The sequence below is a fragment of the Triturus cristatus genome, chromosome 4_1, assembly GCF_964204655.1.
Source record: "Triturus cristatus chromosome 4_1, aTriCri1.1, whole genome shotgun sequence".
In the NCBI taxonomy this organism is placed as follows: domain Eukaryota; kingdom Metazoa; phylum Chordata; class Amphibia; order Caudata; family Salamandridae; genus Triturus; species Triturus cristatus.
Genome location: NC_140585.1, coordinates 651,082,019 through 651,099,999, shown reverse-complemented (window position 1 = coordinate 651,099,999; position 17,981 = coordinate 651,082,019). Strand labels below are relative to the sequence as shown.

The window sequence follows — 17,981 nt, the reverse complement described above, 5'->3', positions numbered from 1 at the left end:
CAGAGCTCTAGGTTTTAAGAAAGTTATCCCTGCCCGGTTGCTCGCTATCAAATTCCATTTTCAACCCATTTCAGCAGATATGAAAATACCATTTGAGTTTCAGGCTTTGTGAGTGTTGAGAATGAAGAAGAAACGTCTTTGAAAATAGATAGTCCTATTTTCTTTAATATTGTGGCACTGAAGGACTTTAATATGAAACTGGGGAAATGAATGACCCACATTCTTGCTCACAAGGTACAGTTGGGTGATCTGACTCCTACTCAGCCATTCTAGTCTGACTGTCTGAGAGAAAGAGAACCATGTACAATATTCTTGGATGGCTTAGGGAGAGTATCACCCATAAAGGTCTGGCTATTTCTGTCTAAAATTGTTTAACTAGTACACAAAGACTTATTTTGTTTTCACCCTTGAGTTTTTTTTTAGATAGTGAGAATGAATATTTGACATATTTTGTATGAACTGCTTTTGTGACTTTTATTAATGTGTGAACGTTTTTATTGCAGGCAGGCAACAGGATTGGTGTAAAGCACAAAATGGAGAACCACTTTCGCTACTATTTCCAGCACCCCTGGTCTCGCCTGATTATAGCTTACTTGGTGACCTTCTTTAATTTTTTGCTGTTTGCCGAGGACCCAGTGTCTCACAGCCAGACGGAAGCCAACATGATTGTTGTTGGGAACTGTTTTTCATTTGTAACAAATAAATACCCTGGAGGTGGCTGGAATTTTCTGAAGGTACTTCTGTGGCTGATTGCTATTGTAGTTGGACTAATTGCTGGGAAGTTCCTTTTCCATCAGCGTTTGTTTGGTAAGTCACCTTATGCCTAGTATTAAAATAAGTTATTAGTAAAATTTGGACACTCAATGTTTTCACTCCTCATGACAACTATTTGTTTTGTATTATGTAGCCTGGAATTTTTCACAAAGGAAAATTAAAGCCAGGCATGTTGAAAATTCCTACATGCACCACATTCAAACATAATGTAGTGCCTTGCTGGGCAAATGGTTTCTGACATATTTCAAGCCAATCTCTTTGTCAAACAACATCACTTTTTCAAGACATCTGACTTTATCCTGCCACACCGATGTTGTACTATCTTCATTTTTAACATGTTGTGATAAACCCCCGGTACGTCCATTGACAGACATGGCCAGTTCTTCTTTTTCTTAGAAGATCTCTTAAAGAAGAAGCTGACTCCCCACTAATGAAAAATCCTAAAATGATATGTGTGGTAGTAGTTATCTATTGCAAAGTCTTCTATGTTTAATCATCTTCCTAAGGGTTTTTGTGTAGGACAGTTAAGACCTTTGCAGATTCCCTTGCCTTATGTTAAATAGAGTGTTAGTGGACCAATACCGTGAAAACTGATCACATGAGGTAGACCCAAGTAAGTGCCTTTCCATACTAGTGGTTGGTGGTTCCTAAAGGCATGGTGAATTGGATGTGGTGGGGGAAAAACACACAAACGAAAAATGCTCCTCCATCTTTAACAGTGAGTTTGCATTAAGGATGGCATTAACAGTTTGTTTTCTACTCAGTAAGGATGAGTAAGGGTGGCCTTGGTGAGTGTGGGTATCCTATTTAGATTGTGAGGCATGAAAAAAATGTTTTCACAGATCGAGGTCTCTATTGTTGGAGCTTTGCTTAAGATATGATTGATTGGTTCATTTCCGAAGGCAGCAGAAACCTCAAGACGAAGCACTCTCTGAGAGTCATCCTGAACCTTGAGGTACTCCGTACTTCTACTTGACCACTAGTCACTTGGTAAAGTCAGATAATGGAAATCGACGAGGTAGGTGGAGTTGTATTTTGTTTTGTCTTAAAGACAATATAACAAGTATCTGAATCCAAATTTCTAAATCCCAATTCACATATATATAGAGCTCATTGGAAGCTCATAAATACCCAGTATCTCCATCAACCCGGCCTTCAGAAATGAACAATATAAACCCAGGAATTGTGGGCAGGAAATGTTGAGGTTTTGAAGAGCATTAAATCTGCTGTGCACTAGGAAGCCACCTGTGAGAGAGTGTCTCTTTTTCTGTGGCCACCCCCATGTTTCGACTGATGCTGCTAGTTTCTGGTCTCTGTGCACTGCTATACCAATGTCCAGTTCCTGGTGTACATGTAGTACACTCTAAACATGGCAATATGGTTGATCCCCAATTTGCATATTTATCTTACCAGGAAGGCTATATAGTATATGGTGCAGTGAATATATCAATGGCTTGGAAAGTTAAATGCCACCTGTGGACTGCAGCACATATAATTCCATCTACCTGGCTGATAAGGAAACCATGGCTTCTAGCCTGCATGTATAGCCATACTGCTGTGGCTTTAAACCTGCAAACAGACCTGTAATAATAACCCTCTTTTGACAGGGAGGAAGCATACAAAATATTAATTAAATCCCCCATTTAGTATGTATTGTAGCCCACAAAGTAGGGTGTTTAGGATTAGAAATTGGAACATGTAAAAAGTTAAGCTTGGCATGTTGCTGCAGTGACTGGACCCTAAAAACCATTTTCATTGCGTAGGTGCTGTGGTTTGTTTGTAAGACAAGTAAATGTACAGTTTAAATGCTAAGTCTATATCTTTGGTTTAGAATAAGCCAAAACATCAATTCAACCACTCTTTTTAATATTTATGACGAATCAATGGTGAAGTTGGATTTTCTTTTATAACTCTACATGAGAAGTGGCTTATAGAAAGTCATACTTTTCCTGTCTGAAACGTCAGCAGGATAATTAGCATTTGCCTGTCTGCCTGTCATGACTGCCATTGATGAGGAGTGAAATACTGCTCTCAGATAATACACAATGACCTGGGAAAATTGCGTGGATGAGGTATGTACGACAGCTTAACCAAAGAAGGGAATGTATGGTTGATCCAGGAACATCATTCACCTGAAAGAGACAAGGGGAGATCCATCAATGTCATTTGGGGGTAATCGGGGGTCGCAGCTGCGACCTCTAGCTTGCTTCCTGCTAATCCTGACAATTTCTTTACGACACATCGCCTCAGAGGAGGCAAAACGGTTGCCTCCACTGAGGACAGGGGTTGCAAAGGAAGTGCCAGGAGTAGCAGGGAGCAAGCTAGAGGCCGACTACCCCCAAATGATGTCCATGAAGAGACCTGTAATTTATAGTTTGGAGAGATAAAGGAAGCTTTGGGGTGTGGGCCTTTTGATCCAAAGATACATTTTAAGCTCTTGTAGTTCCATTCTCAGTGGAGAAGGGGACCAGAATCATTTGGTAGTGCGTTAGTGGAAGGGGCTGTTGATTACCCTAGACATCTCCCTATGTGTGCCCATGGGGAAAAAGGCCTGTGTCACTTTGGATTTAACTGAAGATGGTGCACTGTGTTATAGTCTGCAGTGAGACAAACAGGATGTGCTGCAAAAGAGCAAAGGTTACCCCTTGGATACTTTTTTACCCATTGATCAGGGAATGTCCAGAAGTCACCTCCCCACCCACTGGCTAATGATTTGAACAACACCTCACCGCTAGCTCCTCAGAACACTTTCTAGACCTGTGGCAGAACAGAAGAGGACTGAGTCTTCAGTCTCTGACTTACGTGGAGACCTGAAAGGCTATGCTTGGTATCACTTGTATCGAAGACTGAGAAGTAGACTACAAGGGTCAGTAGGCTCTGTGTACCGGTATGAACACAAAATGCTGCCAGAGGCCTTTTCTCGGAATGACTAATTGACCAGTGACAAGTGGGCCTGAATTAGACTATGCTGGTGCCCTCTGCTAGACTGGGTCCTATACTCTTGAGTGCTGCCCCTGAGGTCCTGAGGCCTTAGAAGTGATCTAGAGGAGCTGCTCCATAAAGTTGGAAAAACGTTCAACTTTTAGATGTCTAGGGGAGTGAGACTAACTACCTCAGCCTTGACCTCAGCAGGCAAGGACATCAGGGTGGCCCTACTCTAAGCTTTTTGCAGTCTGAAAGAACCTTCAAAGTTCATTCAGTGGACCCTCATGATTAAAGGATCTGGCTTTGGTGCAACCTGCCTTTGCTGCAGCTGCCAGGCTTGTCCTGCTGGAGGTTTCTGAGCTCCAAAAAGAGAACAATTGCAACTACATACATTTAGACTGGGCAAAGGTGTGAGGAATGGGCTGATGAGAAGACTTTGGGGAGTGTGAAATATGAATTTCCCAAGCTCTGAGCTTTTCCTGCCAAAACCAACAAATTCAGTGGGACCTCGTCCAATGGTGATCCGACTTCGAGAAAACTTTGTCAGATACGGATATGGCCTTCATCCTTGCCCCATTGGATAATTTTGACTTGCATAAAAAGGCAAAAAGTTTGACCAGGATAAGCTGCTTGGTATAATCCACCTCTACTCTATTGTGGTCAGCCTGAAATGTCCTCTAGGTCACTGTCTACTATGATTGGATGTCTGATGGAGCTTCACTTTTTCTTGGTACCTTTTACCTTTTACTTATAAAATTCATATCTCTGGTTTCCCTGTTGCATTTTAGTCATTTTGGTGTTATTTCGCTTATTAAATGTTTCTTAACTTTTAGACTTGTGAGTTCCTGTTTTGACTTTGTACTTGTTTTAGTCAGTGGAGAGCTGGTGGGATTTGAATATGGAAGGGCACCTCTCGTATACTTTTGACAGTTTTAATAAATGTCTCTCAATATAGTAATATAAACTGATGTACTAAAGTGAAATGCTCCCGCATGTGAAAAGCATACAAGAAGAGGCTTTTAATTATGTGAGGTCAGGATGCACACATTCAGAACTGGCATATTTAAAAGTGCTCTTGTGTATCACTATACGTAGAGGCATTTATTAACAGATGCACTAAAGTAAAACACTTCTGCATGTCAAAAGCATACACGGGGGGCGTGGTCTGGCCACGCAGGAAGATGGCCGCCTGACGAGTGAGCTCCGCCGCGGGATGGGCTCTTAACGGAAATATTTTACCCCATACTGGCTTTGGAGTCCTCTTCACATGCCCTGTGCTTGCCGGAAGGTGGGGGGCACGATTTGAGCGTGTTCCAGGGATGTGACGGCGCAGTCTTCCTGGTGTTAATCGTCTCGACGAGATTGTGTGGCGCTGCTTGCCTGACGCAGCCCACCTGACGTGCTTCCTTCGGCTGCCTCATCCTCCCCCTGAAGCCGCGCCTCTGCTGCCCATGGAGTGCGCCTGCCCCCTCATGAGGCCGCGCCTTTGTTGCTGTTGAGGAGCACTCGCTTCCTTACGAGGTCGAGCTCTTGTGGATGTCGAGCGCCCGCCTCCTTATGAGGCCGCGCCTTCGCTGCTGCTGTCAAGCGCCTTCCTCATGAAGTCCCGCCTTCGCTATTACTGCTGAATACCTGCCTCCTCATGTAGCCGCGCCTCCTTCAATTTTGTCTGCTGCTTTATTTTCCTCAGCAATATTACCTCACAGGAGCCATGGTTCTTGTTGTGCTGCTGGTCTGCTACTGGTAGGATTAACTCCGTTTATAATTTCATTGTGGCGCTTTTTGTCATTCACCTCAGCCAGTCATTTTGCGCCTCACCATCTGCAAAGTTAACGATCTTCCTGCAAGAACAATTCACAATTTGTCACTCAAAACTGACCTTTCAAATGTAACTTTTTTCACCCTTTTATGAGTGGCCTCACCTTTGTGATAGTTGCAGTTTTGCGCCCTTCGACTGGTGCTGCCTGGAAACGACTCTTTTTAACGCAACTTGGGTGACTCATATAATAGCATGTCTTAATTCAATGTCATTATAGTGTTTTAGTCAATCTTTTCAGTCAGGTTGTGTATTCTTTGCTTTGATATGGCTCATGGTTTCCCTGCATTTTGCAGTTCTGTTCATTCTGCAAATACACTTGTGGTTATTAATGTCATAAGTGCGCATATGTTGTTTCATCTTATCTCAGTTCTATTTATGCGCCTTTGAACATGGCGACAGTTACACTATCTTCATCAATGCCTTAACCCTTTGCTTATGGTTTTGGGGACCACTAAGCAGTGATTTCCCCTTCATGTGATGTACTTTTGCATTTTAGTGTCTGGAATTGCTGTATTTTTGTGATTATATACAAGAATCGTCTACCAGCAAGACGCCTTCACGCATCTTCAAAGTTTCTGTCAAATATTCTCCTCAAATGCCTGCTCCTAAGCAAGGAAATAAGTCTTCTAAGCCACTTCTTTTTGCAGAAGCTCTTAAGCAGACCATCAACATGCCAACGAAAGGTACTGCCTCCTCTCCTCCCGCTTTACCCCCGGCTTCGACCTCTAATGGGGGGCAGACGTCGGCGGCAACTCTACAACGTATTCTACACGAAATATCTGAGGTTAGTCGTCGATTAGATGACATGAACCTCACAATTACATCATTAGCTGATGAGACTAAATCAATTAAAGCAGAATTCACCAGCTTTCATGCGAAGATTGAATCTCTTGACTCCAGAGTTCAGACGGTGGAGAACCGCTTGGACTCCCTTCCCAACAAAGACCGAGACCTCCTATTCTTCCATAGCAAACTTATTGATTTGGAGGACAGAAGCAGGAGGGATAATGTTCGTTTTTTTGGTTTTCCAGAGCGCATTGAAGGGCAGAGTTCCAGTGTATTTCTGTGTCGTATACTTCCTCAGATGACTGGTATTTCTTTTACTCCACCTCTGGAGATACAGCGGGCTCATAGAATTGGTCCTCCACGTGGTGATCCTGCTGCGCGCCCACGGCCGATCATTGCCTGTTTTCTCCGACATGACCAAACTAGACAACTACTATGCTCGACTTCAAGGTTCCTTCTCTTTTGAAGGCCATTGCATCCATATGGCAGCCGATTTCTCCAAGGAAACCAATGAACGGCGGAAGGCCTTTCTCTCCATGCGACCTCAATTACGTCAGTTAGATATCAAATATGGTCTATTTGAACCTGCACGTTTTCGTGTTACCAAAGATGGAGTCTCTAAGGACTTTTTTGATCCAGAACATCTTCAGCAATTTTTGGACTGCCTTCAACCTCAAGATATGGAGGTTCTCACTGCATCCTCGCAGCCAATCCCGTCCCAATCACTCCCTAAATCTTCTACTCCAATGTCAGATCGTAACAGGCGCCCTCCCAGTAGCCCTAGTCCTCGGGGTAGGGATCTTGAACGACTTCATCGCTCACAAGAAGATAGGAAATCTGCAATACAATTGGTTTCGGCAGCCACATTCCCACAAGACTTGCAAAGAGACAAGTCCCGCTCTCCTCTTAAAACCCCTTCAGATGCGGACTGAATAATGCTTCCTCCTGTGGAAATAGTTATCTCCAGACCTATTGGCAGTTAATGGTAGACTCCTTGTCCTTGCGAGTCTTGTTTCTATTGTTAACTCATTATTATATTTTTGACATATTTTGCTGTTCTTATAATATTTGATTGTCTTTTTTCACCTCTTTCTCACTAGCTTCTTATCTTATTTCCTTTCCTTTTCACTTTGCCTTCTGCTATTTCTCTGCTTTATAATGCTATTCCTTTTTCTCCCTGCATTTATTACTCTCCATGTTACAATTTTATTGCATATTTCTGACTGGTTTTGCAGTTACTTGGGTGCCTTGGCGCCTAATTGTTTGATTATAGTTGTATTATTTTATTTGCTCGCATGTATATTGGTATAGGCTTTTTGATATGCGTATGATATGTCTTATGCTCTTAGGCTACCTCACATTTAATTATTGTTAGATTTCTCTTCTTACGTAATGTCGCTTCTCAATCTCTATTTGGCTTTCTCTACCTTCTTCTGTTCTCTTTTACAATGCTCTTTTGGGTTTCCCTTCTATATTTTTAATGCATTCCTAACTGTTTCTCTCTTTCTGTGGGGTCTTTTCCCGCGGCGGCGCTCTAGTGCGCCTAGACCCGCGGGTAACAGTTTACGGTTTCCTGTTCTTTACTCGCTACTATTTAATATTCTATAGTTTCTTTATTACTGTACTGTTTTCTAAATTTTATCTCCTTTCGTCATTACCTCTTTTATTGTTTCCTTTATGTATCTCATCTAAATTAGAAGTACTGCTTCTTTTCTTTCTGTTTCCCCTTCCTTTTGTCAGTTCTTTTCCCTTTTTCTTTGTCTGGTTCAACACGTTGTTTTGTGCTTCATTTTCCTCTTTCTGATTTTTGCTCTATTCTACTATGGCACAGGCACATTCTCTTAATGCAATTACTTGGAATGTACATGGCCTCACCCATTACATAAAACGGAAGAAAGTACTCTCCTATCTCCAAACCAAACATGTAGATGTGGCCCTGCTTCAAGAGACCCATTTGGATGCTCTAGAATCAGATAAACTTTGTAGAGACTGGGTGGGCAAGGTTATCCATAGTAGTGTTCAACAAGACGATTCCTCAGACACAGGCCCCCTCCGCAAATGTGGAGTAGCAATCCTCCTTCGCAAATCCCTCCCGGTCACTGTCTCTAAAACATGGTCAGATGTAAATGGCCGTTATGTATTTGCCAAACTTAAAATTGGAGAGTCTCACATTTGTGTAGGGTCTGTTTATGCTCCTACGGGTACCAAAAAAACATTCTTTCTTCAATTATCCCGTTTGCTGCTCGAAATTAATGCATCGCAATATTTGATTGGCGGAGACTGGAATGTAACGCAAGATTCCATTCTAGACAAAACGGGTCCATTAGATAGGGGCAATGCGTCAGACAGAGCCTTGTTAGGGGACATCATATCAGATATTGGACTGGTTGACCATTGGCGTTTCAGCCATCCAACGGATAAGGAATATACTTTCTTTTCATCGGCCCATGGTACATTTTCTCGTCTTGATTACTTCCTCATTTCACATAGCACAGTTCAATTCGTTACAGACTCCTGCATCCTGGAAGCGGCCTTGTCTGATCACTCTCCGGTTCTCCTCTCCCTTGATCTGGGTCTTTCTAGGCCTGGACGTAAGCCATGGCGAATGAATATCCAACGCCACAGGACTCCTAATGGTAAGTCCCAACTGCAATCTCACCTTCAAAATTATCTTTCTACTAATCAGGGGTCTGTCACCTCCAGCAGGACTCTCTGGGCTGCGGCGAAGGTTACTTTGAGGGGGCAATTAATGCGTGATGCAGCAATTGCTAATAAACAAAATGCAAAGAGACAAAGTGAGCTCGAATCTGACATACAAATTTATTCTCGCTTATACACCACATCTCCGTCTTTACAAAATCGTAAATTACTCGAGCAAGCTCGAATGGCCTTAAATAGCCTTTTTACATCTAAAGCAGAATACGCTTTACAGAAAATGAAAGGTCGACATTACGAGCAAGGGGAAAAGGCGGGAAGGTTATTAGCCGCGCAGCTGCGTCAGAGGGAGGCGTCTATGGCCATTCCGGCCATTAGATCTGCGCAAGGACACCTGTGCACAAAACCTCAAGACATTGTTAATGAGTTCGCCTCCTTTTACGAATCTCTTTACACTTCCGATAATAGAATGGATTCGGATAAAATGACAGCATTTCTTGCAAAAGTGCATCTTCCTTCTCTTTCGGCGGAGGGCAGAGCCATCCTCGAGGGTGAAATAACCAGAGATGAGGTTTCTAGTGCGATTGCTGCCCTGCCTTACCACAAGGCCCCTGGAGAGGATGGATTTCCTCCTGAATTTTATCGCTGGGCCGGTCACAATATTATTGATACCCTACATGCCGCATTCCAGGAGGCGGACAGTGCATCTTCACTAGGACCCCTTTCTAACAAGGCTATTATTGTTGTGCTTCCAAAGCCAGGTAAAGATCCCCAGCTCTGCAGTAGTTATCGTCCCATTTCTCTATTGAACTCTGATATTAAAATGTTGGCCAGCATTCTTGCTTCGCGTTTGCGTAAAGTCTTGCCTTCTTTGATACACCATTCTCAAGTAGGCTTTGTACCGGGCCGTTCCTCCCGGAATCATCTGCGTTCTCTGGCCCATGCGCTATGGTCGGCTCAACATCTTACGGATGATGCGTTAGCCCTTTCGCTTGACGCAGAAAAAGCGTTTGACCGCATCGAATGGAACTATCTCTTCAAGGTCATGGATAGATTCGGTTTAGGTACGAAATTTATTGATAAGGTACGCTTATTATACGATCACCCTTCTGCTCAGGTAAATTGTGGTGGGTTTCTATCTGACACCTTTACGATTAAGAGAGGGACACGCCAAGGATGTCCACTATCCCCCCTTCTGTTTCTTCTGGCTATGGAGCCTCTGGCTGCTACCATTCGTCAATCTGATGAGGTCTCTGGTGTCCCCCTTCCAATTGGACATTCTAAAATATACCTGTATGCTGATGATATTCTACTCACCCTTACTCGTCTTCCCCGGTCGATTCCTTCTCTTCTTCACATTATTAATGATTTCTCTTCTTTTTCAGGTTATAAGATTAATTGGGACAAGAGTGAGGCTTTACCCATCTCTAACGGTACCACAAAAGCAGCCATTTTTGGATTTCCTTTTCATTGGCAGTCTTCACGCCTTAAATACCTGGGTGTCCTCGTTAATAAAGGATTGCAAGATATGGTTGCAGATAATTTATCTCCTCTTATATCCCAAATGCAACGGGATTTTGATAAATGGAAGGCTTTGGGTCTTTCTCTTTGGGGCAGAACTCAGGCGGTTAAAATGGTTACCCTTCCGAGATTTATATACATTCTAGGTATGCTTCCTCTGCAGATCCCTTTATCTTTACTTCGATCAGTAGATGCACAGATTAAAACTTTCATTTGGGGTACTGCGAAGCCTCGCCTTGCTATCACTAAGTTAAAGGCTCACCAGTTATCTGGCGGAATTGGCCTTCCATCTATTGAACACTACTCTTTGGCGTTACATGTTTCCCAAATCTCATATTTTTTACCTGGCATCAAAGATTTACCACAATGGGTTCAAATAGAAAGACATCTCCTATCCTCAGAATCGAACCTCTCTCCTCTGTATGGTAGTGGCACTAGTCGTTTTGACCCAAAAAACCCGATGTTATCTGCCATGCATAAATCCTGGCAGAGAAGTCATAGATTATTAGGCTTAAACTCAAGAATCCATGCTAAGGCTCCCCTATGGAATAACTCGGGGATCCGTATTAATGGTCGTATGTTATCCTGGCCTGAATGGCGAGCTGCAGGTATTCTCTGTCCGGATCAACTTCTGCATGATGGGGATTTTAAGTCATTCTCTCAGCTTAGGGTAGAATTTGATCTTCCCCTTCATCATTCTTCCAAATATCTTCAACTTCAACAATGTTTGAAGACCCATATGGGAACATCACCATGGCTCCTGCAAGATTCCCCTATATTATCCTATTTGCACATTTGGGGGAAACTTAAGGGTGTTACTTCTGGTATATACAAACATTTTTCATCTCATCTTTTTTCTAAATCTCTTTCACATGATCTCCAGCGTAAATGGCAATCTCGCCTCTCAATTTCCTTTTCCGATACTGAATGGGATTTGATTCTAGAGAATTTAAACAAGGGAGCCCGTGAATCAAGGCTCAAATTTTGTCTTTTCAAAATTCTGCATGATTGGCATTGGTCTCCTGTCAAACTACACCAAGCTGGCCTTCTCTCTCATTCTAATTGTTGGAGATGCTCCAATTCAGGTTGTGATATTACTCATATCATTTGTGAATGTCCTAGTATCCAATCCTATTGGACTTTTATTGGTGTTACTTTGAATTCCACTATGCCCCTAAAATTGCCACTTACATCTACTAACATTCTCCTGCATGATTTACGTCATTCCCCAAAGCTCACGAAGCCACAACTCCGCCTTTTTCATACTTCAATTGCTACTGCCAAAATATGTATACTGCGTCATTGGAAATCAACTTTACCTCCCTCACAGGAGGATTGGTTGGTGGCAATGATGCAAACTGCCTCCCATGAACGCACAATCTATAACCTTCAGGATCAAGCTGACACTTTTCTTCGAATCTGGTCTCCATTTCTTAAATCAAATGCTGCTGATTCTCCTGCCTCCACTTCTACCCAAACACATTAATCAGCTTTCACTTTTTCTGTCCTTTATTTTTTCTCTTCTCTTTGTTTTTCTCCAATCCTTTGCTTCCTCCGTTGTGGTATTCTTCTGCCTTTATTCAATTACCTTTTCTTTGTTTTATTTCTTTATATTTTCAGCACTTTTTATTCTTCTAGGTCTTTCTCCTCTTTTTTCCCTATAGCTCACTTTTATTACATTTCATTCTGTGTTTTGATCTCATTGTTGCATTAACTAGTATTTATCTATTTAAACGCATATTTATATCGTATTTATTTATCAATATCTTATTCCATGATTCCTTTTAACATGTATTTATTTTCTTTTTATTTATTACTGTATATGCTCTAATGTATTCGCCTTATAAAACTCAATAAAAAATTTCAACACAAAAAAAAAGCATACACGGGAGCAATACTGTAATTGTATGCTTTAAACAGATACACTGTGCATGCAACAGCATGCGCAGTGTATCTGTTTACAGCATGCATGTGACTTGAGGTCACAAAGTTGAATGACTCTGTGACTTCGAGTCACATGACCTCAACCCTCTACAGACTGCTAGCAACTCCCTTTCCCAACATGTCACTGGTGATGAGGTAGGAAAGGGTGTTGCTTGCAGCCTGTGAAATGATTGAGAGGCAGTCCCGGGAACACAGGGCTTATGTCCTAGACGGCCGGGATTGATTGCAAATATGGCGCTGTTACGTGCCATGCATGGGATATTGCTGCCCAGGGCTGGCACTTGGTCAGCCCATAGCTTGCTTAGGAATTACAAAAAAGATGAAGCTGTGTTGCACATGCTCACTAGGGCATGTGTTCCTCTCAGTAATGCCTGGCTGCCTGACTCTTGTCTCAGTAAGGATGAGAAAATGCCAGACAGTGAGGGAAGCACATGGCAAGGGCTTAAAGCCCTATTTTAAAATTAAAAAGCAACTTTTGTGGATGATAGTTGCCAATGACAATTACCATCCATATAACTAGGAAACAAATGTGAGTGGCACCCTCTAGGGGTATCTGCTGCTGTTTTTAGTGTCACTAGATACTTTAGATTGTTTTTGCAAGTCAAGCCTACCTGCTCTGTGCTGTCGCGATTAGAATTGAGCTCAGGTTCAAATCATTGAAACTGTATGCTTAACCTGACAAGACTTTGGGACTTATTACTTGAGGTGGACGCACGGCCACCCCTACTAATGACTCACTTTCATACACCACAATAATCTTTTCACTTTTGTAAGATCCCAAAAAAGGCTGCTATTCAATAACGTAACCAAATGCTTATGCTACAATACTTTAGATACTCGCCACAGGTACTGGCTGTTGATGTATTTTTTTCAAATGCCTGAAATCCCACCACAGATAGCATGCTGAACTATATTAGTGATAATTAAAATGCTGTGTTCCAGATCAAACTTGCTCAAGTTTGTTGTAAGACGCTGTGAGGAAATACATTCATTAGACTATCCAGACTATCTACTAGGATATTCAAGTAGGTTAGAAAGATGGCCACAGAGAAAACACCTTCTCCGAATCACTGTTGGGTACTTGGTGAGCCTTGTATGTGTCCTTGCTCTGAAGTATTTTTGTCTATGGCCTACCCTTATGAACAGTGAGATTTTTATGACTTCTAAGTTTTACTAAAGCATAACATTATCTGTTGACGATACGAGTCTGCGCACACATGTCGAATGCAATGGGATTAAACCAAACTTTATTGAAAAGACCATAAAGAAACACTATTTCATGATGGGCAATCACTTGAACAGCTTATGGCCTGTGATTCTGAAAAATATTGACAGTTATTATGTGCGGGTCAAATGCCAGAACAAAATGAAAATGTGCCCAGAACCAAATATTTATTTGTTGTGATAAAATGAGAATTTTTAAACAATTTATCTAGGTGTTTACTTAAGCTCTAACACAGGATTTTATAGCCCTTTACCATGCAGATGCCCAGTTTGTATCTTACCCAGTGGTGACAATCCTTTAATTAGATATCCATGTGCCAAGATTATATCTGAATGGACAAACCGATCATTTCTCCTAGATTTTCCCTATTGATGAAAGATCTCCTGAAAATGTCTGTTTCATGGGCCTTTCGTAAAGGTGGGCGCTAAGCCAAATTTCTTGGAGGTGCCCAAGGAATTCCAGCGTTGAGGACACAGCACTCAAATTGAGGTGGACAATAAAGTCTCAAGCCAAGCTGGACTTGGCCAGTGTCTTATATAGCCTTGGGCTCTGCCGGCCATTAAAGGCCCGCTCCACCGTTAACGGCCCTAGCCGAAGACGAGGGCTTTTAACAAGCATGCGGGCCTTTAATGGCCGGTAGAGCCCGCTATGCAAGGCTCCGAGACTATTAGAACATTCCGCACCTAGACGGAAGAATGTTCTAATTTGTAAAACAAAGCCTTGACAGAGCCTGAGGGGATTAAAATCCCCTTGGGCTCCGTGAGGCCTTTTGAGCTCCAGGCTTCTACCGACCTTTAGAAGCCTGGAGCATTCCATTGCCTTCAATGGAGCTCCCAACATTCCAATGTTCTAATACAAATTAATCTTGTTTGTGTCGAATTAGCTAGAGGCAAAACATCGATGTGCACGAAATATGTAATGTGGAAGCTCCGGAGCTGTGATGCTCTAGTGGGATCCTGATTTGTGTGTGGCTGGGTCTAATCTGAGGTGGTATGATGTGTAAAAAAATGATGGGTAGGGATGCTACTCTGAGTGATTGCCAGCGGTTAGACAATTTGTAAAGATCCTACGATCGCCTTTTGTGTGTTTGATGTGATGCCTTAATTGGCCATGAGTTTGCCCAGATGTGCTTCTGGAACAAGCTGCACCAAGCATTCCTTTCATCACCTTTATTGTGTTTGATGATTGGTATGGTAGGAGCCTACCGTGATCTAAATATCTTGTGTCAAAAATATGGTGTCCTAAATATCAGGTACAAAATGTAGCCGCATTGGAATTAATAATAGAAAATCTACACTAAGTGGAGCACTATTTCTTAGTATTTTTGTAAACCGTGCTTAGGCCACAATATTTGTCAGACAATAATAGTGTTAATTATATTTTAATAGAGCCAACATGGTCCTGCCCATTATACACATGGAGGTCTGTTGCTGAATGATAACTCTGCTCCACAGGTTTCCCGACCAAGTTGACTCTGACTGCAAGTTTACTATGTCTCCCCTTTCACAACCAATTTGCGGTTCACAAATGACTGAATTAATTTCGTTATTGTTAACAAACAGAAGAATTGCCATGTAGTGGATGCCTACAGAGACTCCAATAGCAAAGGGTAAGATTAAGGACATAGGAAAATGGGCAGCGACAAAAGAAATCTGCATTAAAATGGGTGGCACAGATGCATAGCTGCCAAGGTTTCAGATTGCTATGTGTGACATTTTCAGAATTTCAGAGACATTTTAAGTGACATTTCAATGACTATGAGTGACACTTTCTCACGAGCAAAAATCAAGCAATGAAGACGAGGTAAGCAAATAAATATCAAAAATTACACCCATTTGAGCAACAAGAAACTCTAAGAAGATTCTAATATTGCTTTAAAACGCCAGAAATGGAAGGGCACAACCCTTGTACCCTTGTAACCTGATCGTACTGTTAAAGAAATGTGCAACCATAATAGAGACTGGCAGACAGGAATGCAGTCAATATAAAGGATCTGTAACTTTACTTACAGACAGTAACAGACTGAATGATGACACACAGCGCTCCTCTAATAGTAATTTGTAAATTCAATTAGGTTTGGTGGGTGTTTGGTGAGTGACACTTACTTGTCAGCGAGGGGCCAGGGCGGACCTGCCTTGTATATTCCAACATAATTGCCATCTGTAGCAAAAGTTCTGGATTTCGATCCTCATTTTCAGCAGCTGCTTTAGTGATGGCCCTTCCTGTTAACTTTTTTCAATCAGTTGAGAAATCGCTTTGTAAACGCTGCTCCAAGAATTCTGGCTCGCCTCCTTTCACTGCATTGACAGAAGGTGCAGGATAGTGGAATGTTTGAGAGATCACCATTCTTTCCTAAGCCTATAGGAGCTGATCAGCATTCCATTCTTCAGTTGCTCGCTCAAAGCACCGGTTGTCTTCTTTCACATAATCTCTTAAATCAGGAGGCAAGGTATCCATTCCATTAAGCACCTGACCAGTTTACTTGTCAAATTCATCTAGTATTAAGTACTGTTCTTTAGCATTAATGTACATTAAACAGTAGGCACTGGCATTTCTATATCCACCAAAAGAGTTGTGCCAGCCCTGACATCCACTGGCCAACCACCGCGGTCCAGACGACTTGACTCATGAATGTATGACGGTATTCCGAAAACCAGAATCACACTGTGCCTTCACAGTGCCATCATTAGAACGGACACATCTTTAGGACGCATTTTTTCAGCACGCAAATCATTATAACGACATGCTTTGGGGGGCATTGGATTTTGGAATAGTTAATTTATTATTCCAACTCCAGTCTGCACAACTGTAGGGAAGGTGTTGGACTTTAAATCCAACACCATTCCACCAATGCGCCCTCCTAAGGCGAGTCGTTATAATGACTTGCGTGCTGAAAGAATGCGTATGAAAGACTTGTTCCTTCTTTTGCCGGTGCTGTGAAGGCACAGCGGGATTCCGGCTTCGTTCCAAAGGAAGTTTCCCTTGACTCACTTGGCATTCATGGCTCCAGGCACTGGACTGCAATGCAGGGCGGCCAGTCTGTAGTGCAAAAGGTGCCAGATCACCATTCCGATGGCGGTCTGGCAGGTGTCGGTCACAGGGGATCATTACACCGCTGGCCCCGGCCAGGCCGAGCTGCACAACGCAGTAGGAGCTACAGCAGCAGTGGGCTGCGCTAGCTGCCAAAGTTAAACTGTGCCGCGCCACCCTTGACCTATAGGGGTGTATATCACAGGCAGTGTGTCCTGGCAGGCTGTCATCAGTAGGGATTGGGAAATGACTCTTGTGACTTCCTGAGTGAATCAGATGTGCCCACCGGGGTGTCTGGTGAATGTTTTACATTGTAGCCAGCTGAGCCAGCCCCCAAGCCTGTTGCAAGTAGTGCGCGGAAGCGCTGCTGAAGAGCAGCTTTGCTTTCTCAGTGTGGTACTAGTTAGCAGTGTTCCGCTGCAGCTTGCTGAGGAGGCGCTATAAATGTGTGACAGTGCATTTCAGTGCAGTGATGCGCATCACCACACTGAAATGTGTAAGTCTAATGCCTGATGCGTGGTACATGGCAGGGGTGCAGATGATATAGTAGCAGACAATTTATCAGATCGCAGCTCCTTTATACAAGGTTTGCTGTAGCCTTCCGATTTGTTGTGCCCATGAGTGAAAGAAAACTTTTTTCAACTGCGGAAGGAAGGAGTGACAGACCGAGAAGACATCCCTGCAAAGCAGTGGATCACATGGAGGGAAATGTGTATGTGGTCAACTGCCCGCTCCGCTCTGGCCTATCCCCCTCCACTGTCCGAAACACCTAAAATGAGGACTGATGAATCGCTATTCAGATGCTGGAAGCTGTGTATTAAGATTTGCTAACTAATGTCCTTCTGGCCCAACAATACACTGTTAATGATTCATTGTGAGATCAAATATGCCCATACTATTTCTAACTAATTGTTTGGTTGTATGGTTGTATGGTTTTGTTCATTTACTCATATTACAAACTTTAATGCATGTAACATGAAAATATGAAAATAATAAAGATATTGAAAATAGCAAATCCTGCAAAAGAACACAAACTGTCAGTTATTGTTAGTAAAGTGTCATATTTAGCATATCTCGGAAGCGCATAACCTGCCACATAACCAAAGTGAGTAATATTAAATAGCAGTCTTTTAGACATGCTGAAAACCAGGCATATTTTTTTCTAGAGCTTAATGAGCAGATTACCTGAAACCCTGAATATAGTTTTTTTTCTATCAGATGCCTGCTTGTCTTTATGACACCCCTCGCGCCACCACCACCCCCAGATACAGAATCTTAGAGCTGGGCTGGAGAGATGGAGAG

General features: G+C 42.6%; 1 protein-coding gene across 1 annotated transcript in view; it reads left to right on the top strand.

Annotated features, from left to right (window-relative positions):
- The window catches only part of TMEM117 (transmembrane protein 117), a 1,887,095-nt gene that overhangs the window by 193,143 nt on the left and 1,675,971 nt on the right, over nt 1-17,981 (top strand). The window contains exon 2 of the mRNA XM_085653044.1: nt 504-807. Within this exon, the coding sequence (XP_085509170.1) occupies nt 534-807 (274 nt within the window). The 5' untranslated portion in view covers nt 504-533. The remainder of the gene's footprint in view (nt 1-503; nt 808-17,981) is intronic.